This window comes from Taudactylus pleione, unplaced genomic scaffold, assembly GCF_031769625.1.
Source record: "Taudactylus pleione unplaced genomic scaffold, aTauple2 ptg000274l, whole genome shotgun sequence".
NCBI classification, from domain to species: Eukaryota; Metazoa; Chordata; class Amphibia; order Anura; family Myobatrachidae; genus Taudactylus; species Taudactylus pleione.
In genome coordinates, this window is record NW_028284676.1 from 813,316 (window position 1) to 830,887 (window position 17,572).

The 17,572-nt window shown below is 47.0% G+C and overlaps 1 protein-coding gene across 4 annotated transcripts in view; it reads left to right on the top strand.

Moving 5' to 3' along the window:
* Nucleotides 1–217: 217 nt before the first annotated feature.
* VARS1 (valyl-tRNA synthetase 1) overlaps nucleotides 218–17,572 on the top strand; it is a 40,937-nt gene continuing 23,582 nt past the window's right edge. Inside the window, exons 1-19 of one of the 4 annotated variants that reach the window (XM_088481495.1) lie at nucleotides 218–307; nucleotides 905–1,244; nucleotides 1,494–1,637; nucleotides 2,527–2,641; nucleotides 3,596–3,750; nucleotides 3,837–3,924; nucleotides 4,097–4,197; nucleotides 4,958–5,085; nucleotides 5,865–6,029; nucleotides 6,127–6,208; nucleotides 6,295–6,414; nucleotides 13,535–13,643; nucleotides 13,776–13,864; nucleotides 14,020–14,110; nucleotides 14,344–14,468; nucleotides 14,597–14,700; nucleotides 16,050–16,208; nucleotides 16,539–16,629; nucleotides 16,799–16,904. In XM_088481495.1, coding sequence (XP_088337621.1) covers nucleotides 930–1,244; nucleotides 1,494–1,637; nucleotides 2,527–2,641; nucleotides 3,596–3,750; nucleotides 3,837–3,924; nucleotides 4,097–4,197; nucleotides 4,958–5,085; nucleotides 5,865–6,029; nucleotides 6,127–6,208; nucleotides 6,295–6,414; nucleotides 13,535–13,643; nucleotides 13,776–13,864; nucleotides 14,020–14,110; nucleotides 14,344–14,468; nucleotides 14,597–14,700; nucleotides 16,050–16,208; nucleotides 16,539–16,629; nucleotides 16,799–16,904 — 2,287 coding nt within the window. In that variant the 5' untranslated portion in view covers nucleotides 218–307; nucleotides 905–929. Of the gene's footprint in view, nucleotides 320–904; nucleotides 1,245–1,493; nucleotides 1,638–2,526; nucleotides 2,642–3,595; nucleotides 3,751–3,836; nucleotides 3,925–4,096; nucleotides 4,198–4,957; nucleotides 5,086–5,864; nucleotides 6,030–6,126; nucleotides 6,209–6,294; nucleotides 6,415–13,534; nucleotides 13,644–13,775; nucleotides 13,865–14,019; nucleotides 14,111–14,343; nucleotides 14,469–14,596; nucleotides 14,701–16,049; nucleotides 16,209–16,538; nucleotides 16,630–16,798; nucleotides 16,905–17,572 lie in introns of those variants that run through there. The other 3 variants (XM_088481497.1, XM_088481496.1, XM_088481494.1) reach the window with 3 other exon arrangements.

Sequence of the window (17,572 nt, forward strand, 5' to 3'; positions counted from 1 at the left end):
GTAAAATACTGTTCCTCAAAGGTTATCTATAAATCAGCCTTTGCATGACGTGAGGATAGTTTAGGTCTCTTAATATTCAATATTACCCTTTTGGTTTGAAGTATAGTCTTAAAAACATAAAAATTATACCCTCAAAAAACATAACAGCGGACGAGCAAGTGCGGGAGCTTCTGTTTACGCAGGGCAGCTAAGTGAGGGCAAGCCGGGGTCCTCCCAGCTGCGTGCAGTGAGGGCGGAAGTAAGAGGGGAAGAGACTACACGTGGGGAGATGTGAGTGACGTCACCGCAGGCGAGCTGAGCAGGAGAAGTGAGTGAGAAAGTGAGAATGCAGAGGGGTCTTGGTGGGGCAACTAGTAGGCAATATCCGGGGATGGGGGATAGGGGTCTTTAATTCCACCTTATGCAAGCATTAGTATTGTATGTGTGTTGGCAGATATCAGTGGGGGTCTATATAGGGATATTACATGGGGTTTATGTATGGCCATGGCACACAGCATATACAGTCTTTATTACCCCCTTATGCAAGCATTAGTATCGTATGTGTGGAACTACAAGCCCCAGCAAGTACCCCTGGGGCAGGGAATAGCAACTATGTGCGCATATAACAGATAAATTGGTATAAATTGTGTATTATGTCATATAAATGTCCCATCTGTCACCGGGGTTCAGCTCAGCACATCTCACTTATTACATGGATACCTAGTTATTACATGGATACCTAGTTATGTGGTATTATTCTTCCTGTTTCCTGCAATAGAGGACACTCCCACATTACTGATGAAATAATGTAAAGTATTCAGCAACTGAGATGTTATAAAGGCTGTCAGCTGACTGAAGCTTGCATTGAGTAAATCAGTGACAGGAGGATTCACATGCTGTAACCAGTATTCTGTGCTTTTCCCAGCAGGTATCTGGCTCTCCCGGCCACCATGTCGACTCTATACCTGCCCCTTTCTTCTACCCCAGACCCTCGTTGCATCTGGGTGCGGGTTTCTAGACAGCTCTCTCCTCACCCCCGCCCCGAGGTGCATGAGGTTTCCGCTGGGCCCCGTGGGCTCCCGCTGCCATGCTTGCTGTCTCCGTCCACTGGTTCCGTATGGGGAGCTTGGGCTGTCTCTTACATGTTGGCCCCCGAGAGTCTCTCGGGCGGAGGGGACGCCAGAGGCTTCTCTCTCGTCAAGCAGTGGGTGAACTACGCGGAATTTGAAGTGCTGCCGGCTGCATGTGGAATAGACCATAAACAGGTGAGGCATGTTAAAGTCTGACAGGCTTCTTTTATAAGACCTATATGCCAACAGGAACCAATCAGGTGCTAGCTTCCAGTCTAGTGCATGAAAGCTGATGTCTGATTTGTTATTATGAGTTACAGTACACGCATGGTGTTTGATGAAGCCTTCCGCTGTTCCCAGTAAGACTGTAAACTTCCTAAAAGGCATTTCCATTAGATCGTATAAAGTCTCTCATTAATGTTTACCTCTGTCTGTTCTACTCAGACGAAAGAGCGCTGTCAGGTGGAGTTGCAGAGGATACTAGAGCTGCTGGATAGCCACCTTAAAGTGCGCACGTACTTGGTAGGGGAGAGGCTGAGCATTGCTGACATCGCAGTCTCCTGTTGTCTCATTCAACCGTTCAGCAAGGTAACCGCTCTCACATTCATAGTACGTTCTTGAGTCCGCGCCTTGATGCTCATCACATGTACCAGCGCACTTCGTACATGAGGAACGTTGCTGGTTCCTAGTGGATATTGGTTAAGCTCACAAAATGACTGACTTGTACCTTAACATGGTTCCAACAGCTGTACAGCCCATAGTAACCGATCCCGTGTGTATGTTCCTTAGTTTAATTTGTGCTACTTTCAATAAATACGGAATATGGCTGATAAGGGTTATATTTTATTTATTAAGTTTCTTATATAGCGCAGCCTATTCCGTTGTGCTTTAGAAATTGAAATAACATTAATTGAATAGCGCCGGAAAGGATCTCCCGGAGTTATTCAATGAAGCGCGCTGTTAACCTGACTAAGGATTTCTTCTCACATCCTTCCAGGGGTGCCAGCAGAAACCCGACAAAAGTACAGACGCCATGCTGTTTTTTTGCCCTTAGCGTGGCGGAAACATCATTGTGCCGGATAGTTTAGTCAGAGAATGCCCATTCTCACGACTAAACACCCTGTTTAAGTCGCGAGGGGTGGGAGAACGGGCATTCCCCGACCTAACAGCGAGCAGCATTGCATAGCTCTGGGAGCTTCCTCCTGGCGCTGTTCAATTCGCGTTTAATTGAATCGAGCCCATAGAACCAAACTGGGTAGTAACAGGGTTCCAGGACAATTGTGAATTTATCTGCATGCTAAGTTTGTGTCTCTGCTTCTTCCCGCTGCCAGTTACAGCCCTCCGGCCCATCTAATCCCCTTGTTGTCCTTTACATCCCACATCCCCTATATACAAGTAGCTCCCAGTACACATTTGTCCTCCACGTTTTATTCCCGATTTCTGTTTGTAACAGTCTCTTCCATTGTGTCTGTTCTAGGTCATCTCCCCTTCCGTCAGGCAGTCTCTTCCTAATGTCACCCGCTGGTTCCTAACCTGTGTAAATCAGCCGCAATTTAAAGAGATTGTGGGAAATGTGACGCTGCGAGGTACAGGTAATGTCTCCCCGCGACCTTTGCCTCCTTTTGTTTATATTCATATACCTCTATCCGTAAGACACTGACTTAGAATCCTTTGCTATTGATGTTTGTGTAAGAAGCGTCGTAGCAGACCGCTCTAAACTAAGGGCTAGAGTTACTATTGGGTGGATTGTGTTAAAGTTACCCAGTATCTGCGACTTTGACTGATGAATTTAAAGAGGCAACAGAAATTTATTTCTGCTCCTGTTTTCAAACTCTTGGTCAGAGCCACCAATCATCTGCTGCTCCGACAAACCATGGGTTCCTAATATAGCCCTAAGCGTTCAGTGAGTTTATGGACTTGTCCTGTGTTACAATCCTCAAAGTACCTGGATACTAGTCGTTATTACTGAGATCCACGTTGCTGATCGTGGGTCAGATTCGTCAGCATGGGGTAGTGGTAAAAGTCAGAATAGTGTCATCCAGTATTCTAAGGAGTGGAGAAGTTGGTCATAGCAACCAATCGGTTTTTATCTACCATTTATCAAGCACATTATATAAAATGATAGGTAGAAGCTGATTTGTTTGCGAAGTCTCTACTTGTTTACGTCTACACTCTTTGGAAGGCTTGATACATCTCCCCCTCCCTCATTTATAAATGGAGTTCTTTCATTGTATCGTCCGTATAGTTTTACATTGGTTTTTTTGTTTTTATGTAAAAAGAAAGGTGAGAAGTGATTTTTAGAATTGCTATAATTCATTTTGTATTGTATGGAGATAACATTTAAGGATTTAAAGCTGGATGGGCAGGTTTAACTTTTCAAGATATTTTGGGCATAAGGGAAGGCAGGGAGCTGTTTTTATGTATAGCTGGGACTTCAGGATATTGTGGGATGAAGCCTGGGGATGATAGAGGCTTTGGTTGAGGATCAGAATGAGAATGCCCAATGGTATGATTACAGATATGCTCTAACCTATCTCCCCACTCAGATGCTAAGGTTGACCTCAAGAGCCCAGCCCCAGCTAATGCTCTGCCTAGCGGTCCCCCCAAAACGGCTGCACAGCTGAAGAAAGAGTCCAAGAAGAAAGAGAAGCTGGAGCGGTTTCAGCAGAAACAGGAGAAAATAAAGGGACAGAATACAGAGGCAAGAGAATCCCACTTCTGACACCAGCTTGTGTTCCTTTCCATTCTCCTTATTCTTATACCATTTCTCCTACATTTGATCAATAGCAGAAAAAAGCAAAGGTTGAAAAGAAGGACAAGAAAGAGCTTGGAGTGATTGTGTATGATATCCCAACCCCTCTCGGGGAGAAGAAAGGTGAGACTAATGCCCCTTTGCTTGTTTTCACAAGAAAAGGTAGCACAAAGCAGACAAGCAAATCCTGTATAGTTATTGTACCGAACATTTCCAAAATGCTTAATTGTAGCTTCTCTGGCTTCCTCTAATGTCAACCTCTCCTCTCTCTCTCTACGCTGGCCTTTAACATCAGATGTCTCTGGTGCCATGCCGGAATCCTACAGTCCACAATATGTGGAAGCTGCCTGGTACCCATGGTGGGAGAAGAAAGGATTCTTCAAACCAGAGTATGGGGTGAGTTCCTGGCAGACGTTATAGATCTTCTGTGCCAGTTGTGTAAGAGCATAGATTTGTTCATTCTATATTAATATTCTAGAAGACCTGTGTGTATTTGCCTGTAAATTCATGATTATAATTTTCTTAAGTCCAGCTTTAAATAACTTGGCGTTACAGGAGTTTTTCTACTTATACACTTCTCTGGTTAATCGATTTTTTTTTTTTTTTTTTCTTATACCAACAGTGGAAGGACTAGATCAGACCTGGCCAACCTCTGGCTCTCCAGCTGTTGAGAAACTAGAAGCCCCAGCATTCTCAGCCACAGTTTTAGTATTCCCTAATAGCAAAACTGTGGCAGGGCATGCTGGTACTTCGTTTCACAACAGCTGGAGAGCCACAGGTTTGTCAGACCTGGACTAGATCTCAGGTGTCCTCCTAATCATTACTAATGAACTTCTCATCGTATAAATTTATGCAATGTCTGACTGTGCTGACTGCGTGAACATACTTCATGTTGGGGCTATTGTACACAATCTGAGAAATCGTTTCATCCAACCTCTACAGATATCATATGCAGCCAAGTGAAAAATGAGTGGGCATTAAAATATAACGCATTGCTTGCTACTGCCGCTTAGTGCCGTGTGCCCTAGAATTCTCTGTGGTTAAAAGCATGAATTCTGTATTTCATTGGGATCGCAATGGTCCCATATATGTTGCATCTTTACTGGTTGTGACGGAGTAGTTGAAAGTGGAGAGTGAGTGCATTCTGTTGTTGCAGAGAGCCAGTGTCTCCGAGCCCAGTGAGAAGGGGATGTTTATGATGTGTATCCCTCCCCCAAATGTGACCGGGTCCCTCCATCTAGGACATGCTCTCACTAACGCCATCCAGGATAGTCTGACCCGCTGGTGAGTAGACCATGTGAAAATAGTAAGACTAGGGGCCAAATGTAATAAGGTGAGAGTTTAGAAAATGCGACTGTTTAGCAGTAACCTCTCACATTGGTCGAGTTTTATCTTCAAAATGGGAAAAACATCTGGATGGGAGTTTAAATCATGGCAGTTTTCTTGAGTCTGTAAAACATGCGAGTTTGCTCTGTTGCTTTGTTCTCGCACCCTAATACATTTGTCCCTATATGTGGGAATGGATTAAATTGAGACCAGTAGTAGGAGAGTAGGAATCATGATTCTAGCTTTGGAAGCAAAGACGTTAGAGGGGGGATGTAGTTGGGATCCTGGTGCACCGAATGCCGGCACTCAGCATCACGGCGCTGGGATCCTGACGGGTGAGAATGAGGGCACCAGCATAGGGTTAGGCTGTGGGGAGAATGGGTTACGTTGCGGCGAGGGGAGGGATAGGTTTAGACTGTGGGGAGGGGAGGTTAAGGTTAGGCTGTGGGAAGGGAGGGTTAGCTTGCGGGGAGGGGAGGTTAGGGGTTAGTGTAGGGGTACTTGCCTTTGGGTGTCTGGATTCTGACTGTTGGGATGCCACCGACTGTATTCTTACCGCCGGAATCCCGTACCCATTAGAGGGTAAAATAGACAGAAATGAAAGGAGAAGGTTGAAGACCACTTTCTGAAGGAATACGGATTGGTCTTATAAAGGAATATAAAATGGGATGCAAAACTGTAGTTTCATATCGGTGTGCTGAGCTTGCATAGATAAGCCCTGATCATGTTCCTTCCAGGCATCGCATGCGTGGCGAGTTGACTCTATGGAACCCTGGTTGTGACCACGCCGGCATCGCTACCCAGGTGGTGGTGGAGAAGAAGCTGTGGAGAGAGTATGGGAAGACCCGACATGATCTGGGAAGAGAGGGTTTCATAGAGGAGGTGTGGAAGTGGAAGAGAGAGTGAGTCGCACCTGGTTGGAGGCAGCGTTGGATCAGTCATTCATGGTTTTATATTTGTGTGGATTTTTACATCGTTCCTATGTTCTGTCCCTTTCAGAAAAGGTGACCGAATCTACCACCAGCTGAGGATTCTAGGTAGCTCACTGGATTGGGATCGAGCCTGTTTCACTATGGAACCGGTAAATTAGCTTTCCTGTTCCCATGGATTCCTCTCTGTATTCCACACTGTAGCACGCACTCACATATGTCCTCACTCTGCATTCAGAAACTGTCGGAAGCTGTGCAGGAAGCCTTCATTCGCCTGCACGAAACCGGGGTGATCTATCGCAGCAAGCGCCTCGTCAACTGGTCCTGCGCTCTTAACTCAGCCATATCCGACATAGAGGTGAGGAATAAATAGAAACGCCGTTTTGGGTGAAAGCAATAGGGATGTCCCAGGAAGGCTGAGTCTGATTTCTAATCTGAGGCCCGCAACTACGTTTTTAAACGTATTTACCCTTGTGGTATCCTTGGAGATCTGGTGTTGCATTGTATCAGCCTCAAATCACTGTGTTCATGGTGTGGATGGTGGTTAGGGCAGGAGTAACAGTGGGTTTCTATTATTGGAGGCCCAGGTGAGTTCCATTGGTTATAGATTAGCTTACCTCTCTGAATAAAACCACAACTGTTAACTAAAATAGTTGAAGGAGTCAATGTCGCCACCCCTGCATAAGCCTATTGACCTATCAATAATCTGTCCTCTCCCAGGGCTTCAATAAAATGGAGGTGGCTTTAGTGATCATCAATGATCATATATCTGATGGCAACAGGAAGGGGTTATTCAGACACTGGTAGAGTAAAATGTGGGTCTTCTCATTATGGTTCCTTATTGAGCATTACAACAACATTGCTATTCAGAAGTTCATGACAGAAGTCTTCATTATTCCCCTATCCATAAAATTTTTCACATTCCTGTAGTTTTGGCCATACTGGAGGGCAGCTAACTATCCTCTTGTACTTATGTTGTTTCCTATCTATGCCAGCTACTGGAGATGCCCTGACAAACATAGCAGTTGTCTTACATTGAGTTATAGCAGTGAGGTAGCCCCCAAGTTTTGTGGAAATTGGAGAACGATAATGAATACCAGCCCCTCTACTTACTTTAAAAGATCATTTGAAGTTCTCTCCAGTAATCTTCAATCTGTGGAATACTTGTAGAAAATAATTTGACTTCTAGATGTATATTGGCACATGTAGGAGAAACTTGTTTCTGTTCTCAGACATCTGACATGAATAGGTTTTACAAGGCCAAATAAACAGTCCATGACACTGGAATACTTTGTGACGACCCTGTGTTTAATAAATAATAATGCGGACAAACATACGTATTTTCAAACATGATGTTCCACTCTTTATATGCTGCGTAGGCGTGCGGAAGGGTTGCCAAGTCTTGAAATGGTCGCTGTTTGCCCGTGCTGTTACTGTTAATTTCTCCTTCATCCACTAGGGGACACTGGAGTTCAAGACAGTGGGGTATAGACGGTGGTAGAGTAGAGCCTGGCACTTTAAATAATTTAGAAGTGTGACTGGCTCCTCCCCCTCTATGCCCCATCAGCCCCAGTTTTTAGAATGTGCCCGAGAGAGCCGGTCGCACATGAGGCTGTCTCCAGCCTTTCTCATATAATTTTTAATTTTTTATTTTTATTTAACAAGCTGAGGACAGGCAGGCTGCTTACTGTGGCAGTCTGCCTGCTACGTGGGAGCCGCCGGGAGGGCACCACACGGCTACTGCAGTCTGTGTCCGGTGACCCTGAGGGGGGACTTTAACAGAGTCATCGGACTCCATGAGGACCCGCCACAACTGAAACCGGTTTGTGTCCGGGTTTCCTCATTTGCCCCCCTGCCCAGCAACCCGGCCGCAGCAGTCCGTAAGTATATCCCACTACTCCTGACTAGCTGGAGTGGTGGGCCAAAACGCTGGGCTCAGGGACAGCGCACACTGCATGGCTGTCACACACGGCTCCTTCCCCCTGCCAGTGAAAGTGGTAGTGTCGGAGCTGCTGACGAGACCTGCCGCTGCACTCGACAGTCAGCGTCCGGGTCTCTGGCTTATACCTAGCCATCCCCCTCCTATTAACGAGGGGATGGAGCGCGGGCCCCTGCAAGTGCATGTTAAGCGGCAGTGATTCCGTGACTGTCACTGAGACGCCTGTTCCTCCCTTCTCTATATGGGAGTAGAAACGCTGGGCGGTGTGAGTAAGATCACACAAATGACAGACGCCGCACCGCTGCTCACTAAATAGTGTAGCACAGGGGAGGTCCTGCCATCTGCCATTGGTAGTGTAATGGCGGGCTTCAGGAGACCAGACGAGTCCCTCTACATGAGGCAGCGCTGACAAGCAGCACGATCCTTGGTGTAGGAGTACCCGCGTATAGAGGCTTCCCTTATTGAGACAAGGGCCCAGCCTTATAGATGTGTCTGCTGATGCTACCGTACCCCGCTCAGAAGGGCCGGGAGGAAGGATGTCTTCCCTACATTACGCCCAGCCCACTTTTTCCTAGTAAGTGGGCAGAGGCGAGCCTTACAGTGCACGCGCGCACACACTGATAGGGCGTCATACATCCTGCCGCGTCTAATAAGAGCCGCGCCAACTGTAGTCGGGCTCGTGCTCTAAGCCCTCATCTGAGAGCAGCGCGGTCTGCCGGTCCGTTAGCGCGGCTGCGCAGACATACTCGGCATTAGTCCCCCCGTGAAGGGACCTCAGAGGTACCTGGGAGGGCATCCTGCCGCGTCTAAAGCAGGCAGCAGTAGCCCCCCAGTATTAAAATGGCGGCCGCACTCGGGGCAAAGCCACGCCCCCTTCGCGGCCCTAATTGCGAGCACGCAACAGCCCAACCAGCGGGGCAGCCACCACTGCCTACCGCTGGTTAAAGATGCAGTGCAGTGCAGACCAGCGCCTGAATGAGCGCGGCTGCCTCCTAACTCCTGCAACAGGGTTAATTAATGCGACTCCCTCCCCCTCCCACGCTGGGAGTGCTGCTAGCACAAAAGTAGAAGTAGGAGGGAGTGCTTTTAAGTGCTAGCTACAAATAAGTATCAGCGCAGGGCTCGGATCTCTCCACGGCTCTTGCTGTGTGGAGTTTGTATGTTCTCCCGGTGCAGGCAGCACTGTTTTTGCTTAGGCTCATCTTAACAATTAGCAACGCTCCTCATCTAAATCTCAGGAGGAGATGCCGCGTCCCGCAGCTCCTGGCTGGGCTGAGCAGGCTTCCCTGTTAGCTATAACATAGGGCTAATAGCCTTACGTTATACCAGCACAATGCGGCTCCACGATGCAGCGCTGTATGACCATCACACTCCTGTCACAGCAGGACAGCATCACCGCTTTATACTATTAAGGGGGCTAGCAGCGCTGTGCTAACTGGAGTGTAGCAGTTTGCACACGCACAGCGCGGTATTCATGAACAAACAGCCCCCCTGCTTCCCTTTTAAGGACTATAGTTACTGCCTGCACACAAGCAGTATAGCTCAGTGCACTACCTGCAGCAGGGAGTGCTTTAGCGTGGGTCTCTTACGACTACCACACTGGGAGTGCTTCAGCGCAAAAGGTAGGGGAGGCCCTGTCCTTGTATAATAGGAGTTTAGTGCTAGCTACAGTGGATAGCTGGTTGCTAGCTGTATGGGCACTAGCCCAATTCCCTTTTGCACATAACACCACGTTAGGCGGTTCTGAAAGAGGCCAGTTCAATCGATGCATCACAGCTAGAAGTGAGGGGTTGGCGAGACAGTCCTGCCAATGCAGCGCCGCTTGGCAGGCTTCCCTTCGTTCTTTAACAAAGGGCGCCTAGCTTAATCTAATGGCTTGATATCTCAGCCTGTGAAGTATCATAGCCTCATGGTGTACTAGCTCTACTGTTCTGGTGCTGCTGCCAGAACTTATGGTTATAGCATACCCTTCACCCAGGGTTAGCACACTTTGGCGTCCCATCCCCAGGCTTATGCCTCACATGGGCTCGCCTTAAAGAGACTTCCCATGCATATATGTGGCAGCACATATACTACATTATAGGCTGGTCTTAAAACCTTTCACCAGTTTTCTGTGCTTACCTTAGAAGGTATGCATATGTGCATCTATTTATATCTCATGTGTTCCCTTCGGCAGCACATACAGGAAGAGGTTAGTAACGTGCGGCTAGTGTAGTTGTTGGCATTACTGCCTCACAGCACTGAGGTAGTCTTTTTGATTCCCACTTCGAAAAGTGGGTTAATCTGGCGCTAAAAGAGCTCACCTGCTAAGGCGAGTACACCTGTAACAGAAGGGTCCCAGGATCGAAACCAGTCTGGGACAGCACGCAGCTACCATATCCTGCCCCTGAGCAGTAGCTGAGTGACGGCCACACGCGGTACATGAGCAGTCCCCCTGCGGGGGGGTAAGCCACGGGTATGGTATGTATATATGTGTGTGTGTGTGTGTATATATATATATATATATATATATATATATATATATAATGTATATTGTATTTTATACTAGCCCTGTAGTAGAAACATATACATGCTAGAGTGAAATTTGTCCTTGCAGTTCCTTCCATGGCTTTAATTTTTGCTCATGTTCTAGTTTTACAATATTATCGTCACCTACTAAATTTGTATGTAGGTATGCGTATGCCTATATGGATATCGCTTCTTATCCTTCCCATAAGAGCAGGGGTAGGATCTGTTCTTATCAGTTTTATGTCTGATACCTAGCATATTGATAGAAGGCTGCGATTGGAGGCTGGACTCCTGATGCGGAAGTTGGTACAATAACTCCGCTTAACACAATCTCTCCCGGGGGATTGGGTTGTGTGTGTATATACATGTATATGTGTAGGAGGCCTATACTTCCACAAGCATTAGGTTACCTATAATACCACGCATGGGAAGCCGCCTGGGATTACCAGAAGCTGTAGGCTATATCCATACATATTATATGGTGGCTCTATAATCTAAAGTCATGTGCTGCAGCTTACATAGTGATAGTCACAATTCCCTAAGGCATTGCTTCTAGCATGGACCCTAGACATGTCACATGTATATAAGGATATATACTTATATAGCTCGGTTCATGTCAGTCTATATCTATGGCGCCCCGTTTCGGGGGACCTATTATCATTACAGTGATGCACTTGGTAGCAAGCTTGTAAGACGCCCATTCTTTGTATATTTCCTAATAATTGGGAAACAAAAACCTGTTTTCTGTTTAACCCTACTGGGGTTATCACTCCCTTCTTTGCTTGGGATAACTAACGAGTTCTATGTCTAAGTACAGGTACCCTTCTCAGTATCGATTCCGGTACTCCATATTATTGTCGCATATCTCAATAGAATGAGTCTAAAGGGCCCTTAGGTACAATTCATATCTTGAAGGCCTAGGGCCACCTACCGATTTAGGCAGGGACAGACCTGGGTTATATTAGATTGGTGGGCATAATACACATTGTAAATATTGGTGTAAGGATACTTAAACTAGCAGACCGTTTTTGGGGTATAAGTATAATCTACAGATACACGTCTCTAATGGAACAGGCTCAGGTATAGAGTCCTGTTTTACGACCTTCTTGTCTCCACTAACATTTTGCTAGTTTCCACAGTATTTTCTACTGCACATCTCCAGACTGAAGTATGTGCTGTAGACCATTGGTCTTAGCCCACTGAAGCTACTCTCTATTCCTAATGTGGCGGGTTGCTTTGCGATAGAACAGGTCAGTGACATTCTACTTTTCGGCCAGAGGGCTTCTGGTCGCTCACAGGTGAGAGCTTACCCACTAATGCCTCGGTAGAGGCTCCTATTTCATGTAAACTGACATACATAGAGTTCTTCTCCCTTACTGCCTCCTAGCAGCCATCCGCTCTTTTAATCAGTTGGCTCTACACTTTAGAATTTTCCTGGAGTGTGGGTGCATAGTTACAACATTGAGAACCAATTCTACTAGAATCTGTTGGCGTTATGGACCAAAGCACATCTCTGGGCTACTGCACATCTTTACATAGAAGTGTGACAGTCACTATGTTCCACTCAGGGGGCCTGGTGGGTTTCCTGTTCAGTAGCTGTTGATATTTTTATCATACTGACAGGTACCTGACTGGTATCTTCCTGGTTTTTCTCATGCTATGTTCAGGCCAGCAGTTACTACTGCCTATGCACTTCCATCATGTTGGAAGTTGTCCGTTGTTTCTCTTTAGCGTCAGGGTTTCAGTTGCTGGTTTATTCCTGTTCTCAGCATGGGTTGTACTGCGGTCTGACCCTCTGAAAGGTATTGTAATCTCAATCCTCTCGAAGCCGCCTCATGGCCAGGGTGATCTCCTCTCTTTGGAGATTTCTATGGTCTCATCCTTCCGCTGGTTAACAACTTTGTAGTACTTGGACTTCCAGAAGGGTTCAGGGCGACTGTGCGGCCTTGACTTTTACCTCCCTGTATACTCTTTGTGAGGAGTCTGTGGACTCTCTGTTTTTGTAGATTGGTATCGTTATACTTCTATCTATATGAGTTATGTCCAGCAGTGCTGGTATTCTGCTATCTGCAAAATGTGGCAGCTTCCTGTTTCCGACTCTGGTACGGTTTCCTTGAGGTTTCTTCTCAGGTTCCTGCCCTTCTCCTATGGATTCGGGTAGGAGTTCTCTTCTCCCAACAGTATGGCTTGGTCTGTTTTCAGCTGAGTTTACAGTGTTCTGATGCTTCTCTTCTGAGGGTGTTTTCTCGCTAGCCGCTTATTCCATTCGACTACTGTACGTTGTGGTATTCTGTGTCTGTTCCGCACGGAGTTCTGTTTGTCTCCTGGCTCACGACACTTGATTCTCAGCTCTTGCCTTCCGTTGAACCTCCGGTTCTATGCGGTCCCTGTTCGGTTGGCCGAAGGGTCGGCATGTTCTCCGCGCTTCCCACCCGGGAGGTTGGCTTTGGGACGTCCCCACTGTCTTGAACTCCAGTGTCCCCTAGTGGATGAAGGAGAAAACAGGATTTTGGTACTTACCGATAAATCCCTTTCTCCGATTCCACAGGGGACACTGGACGCCCGCCCGGCGCGGCGTACCTGCCTGTTGTGGGTCTTTATATAGTTGTGTGACTGCATGTGTTCCCTGCAGTGGTTTCCTCTGTTTTCCTTCAGTCGGTATTGTTCCGTTCTGGGGTCTTCTCCTTCTCCTCGTTTTCCTGTTGTCCTCCGTCTCCTCTCGGGCTCAGTTCTTAAACTGGGGCTGATGGGGCATAGAGGGGGAGGAGCCAGTCACACTTCTAAATTATTTAAAGTGCCAGGCTCTACTCTACCACCGTCTATACCCCACTGTCTTGAACTCCAGTGTCCCCTGTGGAATCGGAGAAAGGGATTTATCGGTAAGTACCAAAATCCTGTTTAAACATGTTCTGGTGTGTGTCTTACCAATAATTAGGGAGCAGTGACGTACGTAATGATTGGCCACTGGTAAGGGCAGGGAATGGGCTGTAGCAGCAGAACTGTGTGACATTCCCAGAACGCTGTTTTCTAGGTGGACAAGAAGGAGCTGACAGGTCGCACAGTGCTGCCGGTACCTGGATACAAGGAGGGTGTGGAATTCGGAGTACTGGTCTCATTTGCTTATAAAGTACAAGATACAGGTGAGTGTGATATAAACGTTTGACTTTCGCTCCCTGTCCCCTTCCCTTGCCTCCTTTAAGTTCTGTGTCCTGTGTCTGCTAGTTCTCCACCTGCTCATCCCCCTGTCTTTTTTTTTTGGGATGTCCATCTAGGTGAGGAGGTAGTGGTGGCCACTACTCGAGTAGAGACCATGCTGGGGGACACGGCAGTGGCTGTACATCCACAGGACAAACGCTATCAGGTGAGAAGATAACCCAGGAAGTTTATCTTCAGAGTTCTTGCAATATTTTTATAGATTCATGGCAGCTGTTCTTCCAAAAAGGGGGTCATGTAGTTTGTGAGTTATAAAGGAATGGTTATTTACCAACCCTAATGTGTTGTCTCTGTTTCTTCCAGCACTTAAAAGGGAAGTACGTGGTCCACCCGTTCTCCGGCCAACTTCTTCCGATTGTCTTCGATGAGTTTGTGGATATGAGCTTTGGGACAGGTTAGTGCTCCCAATAGACTAGAAACCTAGACCATTTTCGGAGTCCACCCTTCTTTTAAAGGTAATTTAAAAGTCCTCCGCTTTTCACCCGGAATACCGCTAAGTTTAGCATCCTTTATCTCAGCACGAGATCACTTGTACTGTGGATTTCCACGTTTGTGACCCTTATCCACTCTAAAGCACCTTCTGTCCTGACCTCCACCCGTTCTTCTCTGTCTGCTCCCCAATTTCAGGAGCGGTGAAGATCACGCCCGCACACGACCAGACGGATTATGAGGTTGGGATGCGACACTCCCTGGAGTTTATTAATATCATGGACGACAATGGGCTCCTGGTCAATGTGCCGACTGCATTCTTGGTAAGGTAATAGGATGAGCATCAGAGTTATTTGGCCCCTTCTGGAATTTGAAATGATTTAATTCCCTTTAATATGTTCTTCAGTTTCGGCGCAATAATAAGAGCTGTGAATCCTGTTTCATATTTCAGGGGATGAAGCGTTTTGAGGCCAGGAAAGCTGTTTTGGAGGCCCTGAAAGAGAAGGGATTGTTCAAGGAGATAAAGGACAATCAGATGGTGGTCCCTATCTGCAGGTAACACGGTCACGCATAGATCAGTGGCCCATGCTCTCGCTATGATCAACAAGGGTTTTTCACATATATGGCTTCAAATGTATTTTATACGTTTACCTTGATTGTTATATATAACTAGAGCCTCGGCCCCCGGGCTTTGCCCGGGAGCAATTTCATCTCGCCAAAGCCCCCTGCATGTCATGACAACTACGCCATGTCACCACAACCCTCTGCTTCTCACTCCTGCATCTCACCAATGTTCTCACAATCCCCACTGCTTCTGCCCTGCAGATGGCTGAGACCCGGCCACTGGGATGTGCTGGGAAGGGCAGGAGGATCATGGATGAGAGGTGTATTGCAGCTACCATAATCATTATCAGCACCATATCCCCGGGGCTGGGGCACCTGTACATATTTCCACAGCCTCCATGTGCACCCCTCCCCAGCTGCAAAACATGGTGAGGAACAATATCCTCTTTGTACCCTGTATTTCCTGGGCTTCCTGTTGAGCTTCACCAAGGACGTGTGGCTAAGCAGGAACATCAGGCTGGAGAGGGAGCACTTCACAGTGGAGGAGTGGTGGCCGGAGTCCGCCTGCAGGTTCAGCACAGGGATGGACATCAGAATCCGATGGTTACTTACCATCAATGTTTTTGTTCCGATGACAGTGTTTTTGCCATTTGATGGTGGTGGTCCGATGTTTGCCGTCATCACATAAAAATCATTTGATGGTGTTCCGATTATGTTTTTTTTTTTTTTTTTTTTTTTTAAGTTCTGATAGCCATGCCTCCCCTGGCTCCTTTCTGGCTACTGTATCTGCATTAGTGCATCTTAATGGGTCAGTTAGAGGCTATCTCTCACTCTGTTTGCCTCAGACGTGACCCTGCTCAGTCCTTGACTCCTTCCCTAGGCTGCTGTTGAGCCACACGGTACATTGCTATCTCTGATTGGCTCTCACTGTATCTTGCTGTTTCAGCACCATAGACAGCTCTTATATCGCAGCTTGGTGCAATAATTTTTTTCTGTGACTTCACTAAAATCGTCACTGCTCGGCTCCCTTTGTCACAGATGAACGATTAATCATACACCTAAACCTTCCTCGACCAATGCTGTATAAAATAGTGAATAATATATATATATATAGATATATATGATACAGTTAGTGAGAATATATTCTAACCAAACTGCTGTCATTAGGTTGCAAGCAGCAAGATAAAAATCCTAATATTTATGTAATATAATATATATTTAATATATATCAACATTTACCATATTTTCCTGCACATTAATACTCATTAATCAAATGATTCTGATTTTCTCCCCACTTCCCCACGTTTTGGTTGTTAAAATTCTTTGTGTGCTGTCCTCAGCCGCTCCAAGGACATAGTTGAGCCCCTCCTAAAGCCTCAGTGGTATGTGCGGTGTGACGAGATGGGGAAGAGAGCTGCTGACGCCGTACGTGATGGGCAACTGTCAATCATACCCGAATTCCACAGTAAGACCTGGTTCAACTGGATGGACAATATCAGGTGAGCAGCTCTGTGGTGACTCTGTGCAAAGCGCAGCCGGACTCTTTCCATATGCTTGTTTGGGATTGCACTGCAGGACACCATCAAAGAAGGTATCTAGTCCCATTACGGTGCAAGGGCAGAACTGCCGGTGTGCCATTTCACTTAGCCAATAGTAACTGATAGAGGTGGGAGGGGTATGTGCATTGTCTGCACAGGGGAGCTATCACGTTCTCTGTTATTGTTCCCATCTGGTTTTCTGTATTTATTCCCTTCTGCTTTTCCAATCTCCTTCCTGGCCTGACATTCCTACAAGTCATCCTTTCAGTTACGTTGTATTTCTTTGCCTAGGGACTGGTGCATTTCACGGCAGCTCTGGTGGGGTCACCGAATCCCAGCCTACTTTGTGACCATTGATGACCCATCGGTACCGCCTGGAGAGGTGAGCAGCTTGGGATGCTTGGATGGTGTGTAGTGAGCTCAGTGAGTGTACAGAGGGATAGGTAGACGCTGGGTAATAGAAGTACACAAAGTTGTGACTGTCTGGTATATATCAGTAGCACGGAAGCCACAATTGGACCATATGTTGACCTTGCCATCCATCTGCACAGGATACTGACGGCAGGTACTGGATCAGTGGTCGCTCAGAGGAGGAGGTGAGAGACAAGGCTGCTGAACAGTTCAACGTGGCTCCTGAAAAAGTGTCACTTAGACAAGGTAAGACCCATATGACTTATACTGGTATTCTAGCACCGTGGCAGCGCTAGGACATAGTGCCTGATTCAGAGCCGATCGTAAGCGGCCGCTCGTTCGCTCCGAGCGATGTTCGCACATCTGCGCATGCGTATAGCTTGTAATGCGCATGCACCAACCAGTCAGTGCGGTCGGAAATCGTGCGCTCGCAAAATAGCGAGTGCCTGCTAATTTGAGTGACAGGATGAGGCGTTTGTGGGTGGTAACAGGGGAAGGTGCTTGAAAACGGGGAGTGGAGATCCGACCGCAGGCGTGCCAAACGGTCAAAACGGGCGTTTTAAGGGTGTGCATAATTAACAAAGCAGCGTCATCGACCACGTCACTTGGTTGTCTTTTAGCCTGAACTGCTCGCATGATTGCGGTAGGAAAATGCTACCACAAGCACTGCGAGCAGTTCATACGCCTTTCGATGTACTCGATTAATCTAATAAATAGCGGAGATGACATATGATGCGAGCGGCCAGGGGGCGCCTTTACAAAATAGCGAGCGCATGTTTCGGACGCTCGCTCAGACATAGAGGCGTCAACAGACCGCAAAGAGCGAGCGCTCAATTTAAATATCCGGCCCCTTTTTCTGAACGAGCGTCCGCAAATAGCGTCCAGCTCTGAATCAGGCCTATAGTGCCAGGGTA